Here is an 11367-nt window from a genome sequence, read left to right on the forward strand (position 1 = left end):
TCTATTAACGTAACTTCCCAAACACTCCCTTTAGGGAAGTGTCGCAGTAAAAAAAGACGTCTCTGCCAAAGTTATAGTACAACATATACATTATGTTTTCAGTGGAGACAACTTTGATTACTCACTGAAATGACGCAGTCGCGATGCTTCTCATGTTGCTCTGTATTCAAGCCGTCGTCCAAGGTAATTTCAGTGACCGCTTTCGTTGAAGCCTTTGTTATATATCTCGTCTTGTATTTTAAGTTTGACTTTTTTTTTAGTACACTTAAATTTGGCCTCAATACCCTGCTTCTGTTACTTTTGTCTTTCAATCCCCTTGTACTTCAAATATTGTTTTGTCAATATCTCCATTAGAACTTCTTTACAGAGATAGCACTCTAGTAGTTCCGGTGGCTAGACTCTCATTTCACTTGCAGTGCACTTATTCTTGACTCGTTTTGGCCTGTTTTAAATTCCCCTCTGGATCAACAAAATATCTAGTCATGTAACTACGGAAAACAGCAGCTACAGGAAGATGAAGCTCACTCGTAGCTCCCTGGTTACTTTTCTTGTAAGAGACAGTGACTAATGACTGCCGGGAATTGTTCTTTGAACAAATAACGCTTCAGTTTTTGAGTTAAGGCATGTCGTGGAAATGCTGTTAAGAGACATAAATGCATTGCATTTACAAGATGGAACAACATTACACTTCATTTTATGTACATTCTGTTAGTAAAAGACCGTTAACAATCAAACCTTTAATTGAAATTTATACAAAGAGATCCTCTTCCCATCAAATAACAGTATGATTCTCAGAAACAAAATTCACTGGTTAATTCATTCCCATCAGTTCCAGTGGTGTCTGAGGCTACACCGGCACCACCACAAAACGTTCATGTTGATAAGTGGCTGCTGACATGGACTCCTGCCACTGAAGAGAGAGATGTCACCTACACTGTTCAGTACCGTAGGTGAGGATGTTCAATGTGCAATGATTTCATTTTGGCTGAGACTGAGGAGTCTCGATATTTTCATGTTAACACACAACCAGTGTCTTTGCTGGTTTTGCTGTACTATATTTCAGTTTAATATATGAAATGTGTCTTACAGCTGCAACAATGATACAATCAAACAAAAAGTTGAGTGACACATCAATAAATGATACTGTCATTATCCAGGTTCTGGACTGATGTTAATGTGTTGTTTCTGTACCCTATCCTTAGCTTTGACAACATTGTGTGGGAAGATGTACCAGCCTGCACCCAGACATCTTTCCACTCATGTAATGTCACTATCACCAGAGATGAGAGTGAGCGTGGCTGTGTTATGCTCCGTGTGCAGGCAGAGAGACACGGGCTGACCTCAGAACCAGTCAAAGCCTGTAGCAGATTTGGTAAGAAACCAGGACCTGCCATGTAAACAGGACAATGCTCACTATCTTTTGCTGTACATATACATATAGGCCTACATACACAATACATCATGTAAATTGTGCAATAGCAAATTTGATTGCATAATATATTGTCATCGCAATACCGAAAGATGCATGACTATATACCAGGAGTGCTGGCATTTAGTTGAGATCATAACCAAGGAAATACAGTCGTTATACCAGACCAGCATGAGAAATACTCCCTCTGCCCCGCTACCGCACCCAGTTTGGCCTGGGTGTAAGAATGTTGCTTAGATCTTGCTTAGCAACCGACACTGCCTGTGGAATCGTGCTCTGGGTGCTTTCCCCCGGGCTTGGTGGTCCAGTGGCCGGGATGTGCGTACTCTGGCTGGGCCAGTGGAGCTGTCCATGGTCCCTGTGTTCCTGCCCCAGCTGTGTGAGGTCTGCCTCAGGCTGGAGAGCTATGCAGGCCACCTGCAAAATTCGCCCTGGCTTTGTGGTCCAGTAGCCGAGATGTACGCACTCTGGGTAGGCCAGTGGAGCTGTGCAGCGCCCCCTGGGTCCCTGCAACGTCTCTCTGTGCTCTGGCTGGGGCAGTTGAGCTGTGCAGGGCTCCCTGTGTTCCTGCCCTGGAATGAGATGCAGACTTGTGCGTATGTAGAGCATCCCTTAACAGCTAAAAACTCCTCTTATGTGGTGCAATATACACTTTCCTCTGCATAGTTAGTCAAGTTTTGTAACTTTCCTTCTGTTTTATGTGAACAGTTGTTTAGTTCTGATTTTCTTGTTTTCATTCATATTTAATTTTAACAACAGCAGCAACATGGATAATTAAACGGTTTGTAAATGAGATTTTCTCAGTGAATTTGTACCCTCTTTTTTTCAAGGTGACTCTTGTAGCCCTGAGGTAAGACTGGTTGCACGGCCTGGCTCACTGACTGTAAATCTGAGCGGGAACCACAGCATGGTTTGGGATTATGCAGACCATGTAATACACAAGGTTTACTATGGCAAGGAAGGAGAGTCACTGCAGGTGAGACTTATCATCAACTTAGCAAGAATGCAGTATGCTGTTGCTTCTTTTCTATGTGTATGGGACTAACATTACATTCACATCTGTAAAGAAATAATAAGTAAACATGCCATACTTATAGAAATATAAAAAAAATTGGAAGTGGAATACAAACTAATATATACAATAAACAGAATATATACAGTGTGAGAGTAAATACAGGACTCCAGAAGAGCTGTAGGCAATGCTTGTCTCCCTACACATTACACACACACACACACACACATTATTATCAATATTGTTATTATAGGCGTGTAACAATTAACATGTCATTGTAATCCAAACATCTCTTCAGCAGAAGTATGAATATGGTACTTCTTCAGTGACCATCCTAAAGCTGGAGGAGGGTCAACGTTACTGTACGAAGGTGCAGTATATTCTCCACGAACAACCAGTTGGACTGGAAAGTTGCACCCGGTGTGAGGTCATCCCTGTTTCAAGTAAGACCATGTTACAGTTGATATGAATTGCTAAAATGCATTTCCTGAATCTTCCTTTCCTCAAAACAGTACACACAAACTCTCAAATTCAAGCTACACTCACAAAACCTTTGACTTGAAAAATCAAGCAATTTATTCATCTTTACCCAAAACCAAACAATGCCCTCAGATAATAGACCAAGCCAGCCAATACGTAAACACTACTCAGCAATCATTACACACTCATGAATAAATGCAGCAAAAATAAAAAACAACTATATGCACTTTATGATTTTACAGAAGGCAATGTCAATCCTTCATTCTGCCACAGCATCATGCCTCTGGGCCGTGTCAGACCACAGGACTTCATCTATATCAAAGGCAATCCCTCCCTTGCTAAGCAATGGGAAAATCCTTATTCATGCTGAATCCTGCCATGACCGATCCAGTTAGAATAGATCCTATAATCACCACATGCTGCATCCATTTTCCTGGGTATAGGGGCTTCGGTCATAGCACTTTCTACTGCCATGCTGAGATAAAATCTTTTGGGGGGGCTTACCCCGGGTTCACACCGGACGCGTAAGCGCCAAGCCAGAAAAGCCAGCTGGCTCCCATCAACCCCCATGTTAAACCTCTGTGCGGTTCACACCGGACGCTGAAGCGCCGCGCCGCGCCAAGGCTGCCTAGCGCTGTGCAGCGATCGTTTCGGCGTTGAGTCAATTTTTTGCGCTTGACGCGAGCGTATCGCGCCAGGAAACACAGTGACAAATGGTTTTAAACGATATTGATGACATATTTTATATGAAATAAATGATCCAATATGCATCCCATACTTTGTATTCCCCTCCCCCTCTGTTGTCCTGGAGTTTTAATTTTACCAATTTTACCAATCACATTGGTAATGTCTCCCTCTGCCCATGCACTACAGCCACACAAGCAGTCATATAGATAAAAAGAGAGAGGGGGGGTATTGAGTAGGCTTGAGTGGAGAATACGTGATCTACCCTCCACACCCGACATTTAACGGAGCAAACAGTGGAAAAGTTCTTGAAGATGGATGACATTAAATTAATAATTGAAGTGGAGAAGTACAGTGTATGATCCTCAGCACATATGAGACAAAAATACACATGTTGGGACGCTGTTGCAATTACAAGTAAGTATATGCTTGAAAACAATGATTAAATGCTGTTTTTACTGTAGGCTGATAACAGCAAAAGTATAGAAGCGTCCGGTGTGAACAGCCTAGCGCTGGCGCTCTAGGGATTGGCGTGGTGCTTCGGCGTTAGGGAGGGAGAGTATGGTGAAAACAAACATTGGACTTGAACTTGTGTGGCCCTAAAGTAAAATGATTGGACACGTGTGCATTCAATTTTAAGTGGTTGTGTGTTACCAAGGACAACAGGGTGTTACTTGTTTTTAAGCTTTAGGGCCTGTGTGTGTCATTCTGGGTATAGTGCACTACACTGCTGAATGTGTATTGTGAATGAGCATGTGTTTAGAGTTTTGCAAAATGGGTGTTTTAGATTTGCAAAATGTCAATTAACAGGGTTTAAAGTTCTGTCAACTATGTGATTGACTCCATAAAGTTGTTCTGCCAGTTGACATTACAGATGCTGCTGGGAACGTTTTTTAAAAGCCAGACAAAAAAAGTTTCGGGGATATTTAAGTCCCAGTCCAATTGGGTTGGTTGTTTTGGTCTTTACAGTTTTCCTAAAGATATCACAAGTTTCTATTCTGATTATTTGTCCTCCTGTCTGTACACACACTGCTGTATTAAACTAAGCGCTGACAAACCAAAATTGTAGTCACACGAACATCATGAGAAGGATTAATTGACTTGACTTAGTGATTCCTTACAACTTAAAAATACTTTACCTTACTTGCCAGATGGCACCTGGGTGAACAGGCTGTGATCTTTAGGCTCTGAGCAGGCACCTCACCTTCCTGATATTGCTGATGAGGGATGTAATGTGTTGCTTCTGTTTTCTTGTGTGTGTGTGTGTGTGTGTGTGTGTGTGTGTGTGTGTGTGTGTGTGTGTGTGTGTGTGTGTGTGTGTGTGTGTGTGTGTGTGTGTGTGTGTGTGTGTGTGTGTGTGTGTGTGTGTGTGTGTGTGTGTGTGTGTTTGTGTGTGTACCTTACCTTTTCCAGGACACAAGCCAAAACAAACAGATTTGATAGTAGCTGTGGTGGTTGTCATTTCCGTGGCCTTTCTGATATCTGGGATAGGGTACTTCCTCGTCTGCCGACACCAGAGAATCAAACATTGGCTTCAACCTCCGTGCGAGATCCCAGAACACGTGAGCATGAAAACCATTAACCATACAACCACTAGGTCATACGTTGTAGATATTCACTGTGTGTATGAGCTTAATCAGATATATTGTGTAAGACAGGAAGATTTCATTGCTTTTACAGTGGCATGATAGGGATAAATCCCCCCTGGTTCAAATTTCTGTTACTTTAAATACTTAAGAGTAGGGCTGTCAGTTTAACGCGTTATTAACGGCGTTAACGCAAACCCATTTTAACGCCGTCAATTTTTTTAACTCGAGTTAAAGCAGAGCTGCAGCTGCAGCTTCAGTATCTGTGTTCGCCTCCAGTCTGACCTGCTCTCGCTTTTTGTTTTAATATTTCGCCACCTAAAATATATATTTTAAAGCTATTGTAGCGTCCCACAGGACACAGAACTTCTTCGTGGTTTAGTAACTGGTATTTTCCTCTACACGAACATGTGCATCTCTCGCTGTTACTCCGTCACTCGCAGACATCAACACTTCACTTCCTCATTGATCCCCGATCCCCCCATCCTATTGGTCCAAACAGTCACATGTCCCACCCAGACCTCTTCACTGACCGTCAGACATCAGAGCGCTCCTTCAACAGTGTTTTACTGAGCATACGTCAAAACCAAACATAAACATAAACCCAGTCCGTTACACTATTAGGCTGCAGCTATATGTTTTTATTTATTTAAAAATAGGGTACTTCTTATTTCATACATTTTCCACAAATAAGGGGAGGATAGCCCTACAAAGTTCTGTGTTTCATTTATTTCAAAGTAGTCCGACACCTGCCTGTGTATTTTGTTTGTTTGTTATTTGTTGCTTGTCTGTTGAGTAGCTAGCTTAAAGCAAAGAAGTAGTAGGCTTACCTTTTATTTGTTTCTGAAATAAGAGGACTGACTGCTATGTTCACAGCAAACTTGAAAAAAAGAAAATATTAAGCCATGGTTTAACTGCACTATAGGCTGAGTCCTTGTTTACCTGAAATGTGCACTTTATAATTTTATTTTGTACCACCCTGTTTGGCAATGTTGTTTTTCAATAATATAAAACATTTGCATAAAGCAAGCCAATCCACTTTTCCATGTTGATAAGAGCATTAAAACGAAAGTAAAATTATGGAAAAATAATAAAGGAAGGAACATTCAGAATAGATACAAATTTGCGATTAATTGCGATTAATCGCGAGTTAACTATGACAAAATGCGATTAATCGCGATTAAATATTTTAATCGTTTGACAGCTCTACTTAAGAGTAGATCAGTGTATTTGTAACAAACCTCTCTGTTACTGTGGGTTTTCCGTCATGAACACTCAGGACCACAGGTATGATTTCCGTAATGCTTTCTTTATTCTTTCAGCTATTCACATACATATATGCACGGGTAATCTCTCCAGGCGTTGCCTTCTTGCTCCCGGGGCCACGCGTCCCAGAGTGCTAATGCTGATAAAGAGGAGAGAGCCAGTAGTTGACCTGGAACACCTGTCCACTGATCCCAGAACCCCATCCTCACCCCCTCCCTCCTGCAGCCGACGCTGATAATGCCCCACTAACACAGTATTATTTTCTCAATTTCTACAATTTAAGAATGAAAAAATATACCATCTAAAGGTTTAAGTGACCCAAGAGAGTTGAGATCCTAAAAAGCAAGATAGTATGGATACTATGACTCATGTCATTTCCCAAAATCAACAGAAATGCCCTCCTATAATCAGCTGCCAAGCATTTTGAGAATTACAATCATTGATGCACATAATGCAGCACAAGGCATTATAAGGATAATTCTCCCAAAAAGTGTTTGAGTCAACAAAACCAGCATCCTAGTGTCCGTAAGGCCGACATTCAAATTTGACTCGAAACGGCATCAAGATAAAATATCGCTTAAATCTGTCATTATGTCCTTTTGTAAAATTGTTCAGGGTTGAAAATCCTCTAGTCTGCAGCAGCCATTAACGATGGTCGAGTTTGTGTGAAGACCGACTTTTGGGCCAATACACAATGATTCCTGTGACTGACGAGAGTAGGAGCGATCGGCGAAAGTCCAATGTCAATAGCATCTGGCTTCTTTCCCATTAATATATTGAATATTCTTGTTAACCTCAGCAAATAAAACAGGTGGACGAGATGCCTCTGACCAATATTGCGCAGCAGGTGTGGTTCACATTCTGAAAAAAAAAAAAATTCTATGTCTTCTTCCGTGCCGTCTCCTCCTCAATATATGTGTGCAGCGCTGTGTCGATTAGCACCTAACTTTCAAACTATTAAACACAGACGCAGTCACGATCACCACGATTATTTTCAGGCCTTGTAATTCACAATGCGTGTGCTAAATTAAAGTATTTGCATCTAATCCTCCCAATATTTTGCGCACTCCGGTAGAAACCGCCGATAATGAATATTCATTAAGGCAAACATACTAAATGGAAAGCCCTCAGTGTCTTGCCTAAGGACACTTCAGCACATTGAATCGAGCAGCCAGGGATGAAACCACTGACCTTGTTAGTGAATGACCCTCTATACCGCCTGAGCCACAGCTGCCCTGTGCTTACAGTAACAGAAATTTACTGTAGCTGCTTCAGTCTCAGCATCCTCGTGCTGTTCATGCTGGCTCACTGTCACACGGTCACAGTCTTGAAGTTGAACTACAATTGAACTGAACTGAACGGATCCATTGTGAATGTTATCAGTAACACATACTTTTCCTACTATGACATGTCACAATGTTTGCAGTGGAATAAGCAGCTTGTTACACAATAAGGAAACCATGCCTATCATGGAAAACTCACTGTATGTAATGGTGTAGCTTTCCAAATTCAAGCATCAGTACTACAAAGTTGATGAAATACATAAAATCTATAGAAACAGTTAATCCACTACTAACCTTTGAACAACTTATATGGCATTAAACTTAAATACATTTTTCTTTTCCAGTTTCTGATGCCATTTCCAGGGCGTCAGATTTGCAGCTACACCAGCAGCATCTGTGAGGAGCATTGTGATATAATTTCCACTATTGAATGAAAGCAGCCTGCCCTCCCTCTGCTCTACATCCATGTGTCCTGCTCATTTTGCTGTTGTAGGGATTAGGTTTGACCTGTTTCAGATGCTCTCTGAAACGTACAACTGACTCCCCTACAGTTAAACTGTATGTAATCTGCTTCTCCCTGAAGCCTGACTTTCTGCTGAGATGGATTTGGATCAGGATAAATCAACTGAAGGTTATAAACACTAAAATGTATTCCTCTCTTGACAATCATTAGGCCCATAATGGATGTTGAATTCCAGAAAAGTGCCTTTTAAATCAGCTCAAAAAGAGTTGAAACGAAAGCAGACAGCAGTTACACAGAATCAGTGTGGCTTCTGCCTATTTGTTTGATGGAAGATCATCACTGGTGAAAAATCATGAATCTTAAATATTTTGTATTTTTAAATGGTTAATTTGTTTAATTTTAAGCATTTCAATTTTGTCTCCAACCAGTTAAAACTGTAATGTTGCTGTTGTCTGTCTCTAATAGTGGCCGCCACTATAATTTCTCTCCACCTACATGACCAAAACTGCCAAATGTCCTTTGCTGATGAATTTAGGATGTGTCTGTTAGTTGGATGATGCAGGCTTTGGATGTAGTGACTTTGAGTCATGTCTCAAACTTATTGCCATTAAATAGCTAATATTAAGACTGCAAGCTTCCAAACAAGGCTGTCCTTTCTTGAAAGTCAATCCTAAGTCTTCTTCTTGTGTTTGTTGTACAAGTAACACAAAAGATTAAACGGTCAGTATTCCTAAACATGGAATCATATTTGTAATTTCATATTTCTAACCCTTTTTTGTGTTGATTATAAATGCCTGTTTGATGCTTTTACACCTATATAATGATTGAATGAATGAGATGAATTTGTACCCAAAGTACATTATTATTAGTAGGAGTAGAAATAGTTGGTAGTGGCAGTAGGAGTAACAGGAAACAGTTTCTGACACACTACTGTTTTTAAATAAATCAATTTAAATTAAATTGTATATGTATAGCGCCCAAATCATAATATAGATTATCTCAAGGTATTTTATATAGAAGGTGAAGACCTTAACATTTATAGAGAAACCAACAGTTCCCACAATGAGCAAACACTGTAGCAACTATGGAGAGAAAAAACTCCTTCATTAACTCAATGTGGGAAGCCATCTGCCTCGAGGAGCAGGGAAAAAAGATAAGGAAAGGAGTGGTAGATGGAAACGAGGGGAGAGAAGAGTGAGAGATGGGAAAAGTGTTTTTAATGCTCTGAAAACCATAAAGTTCCGTTCACCTCTACAGTATTTATGGGTTTTGTGGAGTACGGTATTGTTAAAACAAAACTGGTGGAGAATGATATAAGATACACTCATAAACCCATAAATTCACATGGTACAAACATAGCAGACATTATTAGAATTTCCGTTTGCATGGTAGAATTTAACATTGAAAACATGTCATAAAACAAGTCTAATGATTTGTATTAATGTTAATTTGGATGCTCTCTTTTTGATGTTCTTGCTATGAAATTCATTTTGAATTGCTTATTTAATACTTTCACATTGATCAAGGATTCAATGCCTGATGTCTAATATGAAGTAATTGTTAATTAAGATCAAAGATTGTGTCAACATTGTGTGAACAATTTGTTGTACTGCCTGTAAGTGATAAAAAAAAATGTATGTAGTAATGTAGCTTCAAAGTGAAATGTTTATATGCGATTACTGAAATGATCCCTATTATTTTGAAAAAATTGTATATTTGTGTGTAAAGTTTGCAACTTTTCGCATATAAAAGCTGAATAAGCTGTAAACTGTTCAGATTTTGAGACTTAAAGGGCCCATTTAGTGTCAAATAATTTTTCTGGGCTTGTATTATCCTTAATTACTTTAACAGGGTCAGGACGGACCCTCAAAGTATGAAAACAGTCACTCAGCTGACTTTGTCACTCAGTACATTTTAAGAAATATGTTATTGAAACGTCATGTTTTGTACTTGCTCTCCGTATGATGTCATCATGGAATCGCACTCGTCTCTCAGCCCCACCCAGCAGGTACCAGTCCAGCCTCCGAACGCACCCCTCCACACCAAACGTGACACCAAGCAGACATGTTGCTGAGTTAGCAGCTTGTTAGATACCACAGGCTAACCACAACAAGGCTTGATAGAAACTCCGGGAAGTCGGTTAAAAATTCTGAATAGGCCGTAGGAGCATGGTTAACTACAGCAAATATGATTTGCTGTTGTGATTTTTTGGATGGGTGTGAAAGAGAAAGAAAGAACAAGACTTTCAAATGAGTTGTAGCTTAGTTTAGGTTTAGGATTAATTGATAGGAGTTAAAAATAGCCGCAACTCCACCTCTTCGGCCAGAGTCTCAGGGAATGTGTGTATTTATATGACTAGGGGGAGTAGATTAATTTAGGCTGTTATATTCTTCATGATGCAGCCAGATCTCATTGAGGGACAATAAATCAATATTGTGATCTGAGACTAATTCATTAACTAAAAGAGCCTTTGATTACAATTATCTTACATCTAAGAGTCCACATTTAATTGTCTTTCTTTGTTGTGTTGTTGCAGAGGTTATCTTTATTTGTTTCTTGTGCGGAATACTCCCTCTGTTAATGTTTGATTTGACAGACATGGTCTTTATAAGGTTGTGGTTGTGTGACTGATCCAGAGGGTGTGAAGAAAACTGTCAGGCTGCAGCTCAGCGTCCTGGTCCCAACTCTAGTTATAGTCCTAGATAAGTGAGCCGCTCCATCCCAAGTGGGATGAACGCCGTCTCTCCTCACGAGACCAGGTTTCCTCTAAAAAGTTTGCCAAATGTCTACAAAAGGCCCATACCATTATGTTTCAAAATAAAACATTAGAAAACCAACATTACAATTTCTAATGTTACAACTTACCTGTCTGTTCCAGTGGAAACTCCAATCCAGATTCAAAGCTGGATCTGAAAAAGGCTTAGCCTTCATTGGAGTTTGAAACCTTTCTTATTGCTGCAACATGCCACAGTGGTCTACTCCTGTAACAATTATACTGGTATAGTAAATTACCTGTTCTACTGAAAAGACTTCAGTGTTGGTCTGAAACCCTTTGTCTATCAGTAGAGATTTCCATCCAGGAGGCAACACCAGTGTTTATCTTTTTTTCTCTTGTCATATTTCCCAGAGATTCAGCAGCAGTTGGTAAAATTGAGCCATAACTC

The 11367-nt window shown here is 40.1% G+C and overlaps 1 protein-coding gene across 2 annotated transcripts; it reads left to right on the forward strand.

The window, feature by feature from the left end:
• LOC133021412 (uncharacterized) lies at positions 1–8444 on the forward strand. Of its 2 annotated transcripts, none has more exons than XM_061088250.1 (7): positions 1–183; positions 830–950; positions 1203–1372; positions 2260–2405; positions 2740–2884; positions 5019–5167; positions 8085–8444. In XM_061088250.1, the coding sequence occupies exons 1-7, from the start codon at positions 144–146 to the stop codon at positions 8172–8174; spliced, it is 861 nt and encodes a 286-aa protein (XP_060944233.1). In that variant the 5' UTR covers positions 1–143; the 3' UTR covers positions 8175–8444. The 2 variants fall into 2 exon arrangements, with proteins under 2 accessions (XP_060944233.1, XP_060944234.1); XM_061088251.1 differs by having other exon boundaries at positions 2743–2884.
• The last annotated feature ends 2923 nt before the right edge of the window (positions 8445–11367 follow it).

The sequence above is a fragment of the Limanda limanda genome, chromosome 16 (genome assembly GCF_963576545.1).
Source record: "Limanda limanda chromosome 16, fLimLim1.1, whole genome shotgun sequence".
NCBI classification, from domain to species: Eukaryota; Metazoa; Chordata; class Actinopteri; order Pleuronectiformes; family Pleuronectidae; genus Limanda; species Limanda limanda.

What these genes read in the sequence shown, in the direction of transcription:
- LOC133021412 (XM_061088250.1), top strand. Translation starts at nt 144, where the DNA reads ATGCTTCTCATGTTGCTCTGTATTCAAGCCGTCGTCCAAG. An exon ending in TGAGGTCATCCCTGTTTCAA is followed by an intron (nt 2,885 to 5,018) that starts GTAAGACCATGT and finishes TACCTTTTCCAG; the next exon opens with GACACAAGCCAAAACAAACA. An exon ending in CGTGCGAGATCCCAGAACAC is followed by an intron (nt 5,168 to 8,084) that starts GTGAGCATGAAA and finishes TTTCTTTTCCAG; the next exon opens with TTTCTGATGCCATTTCCAGG.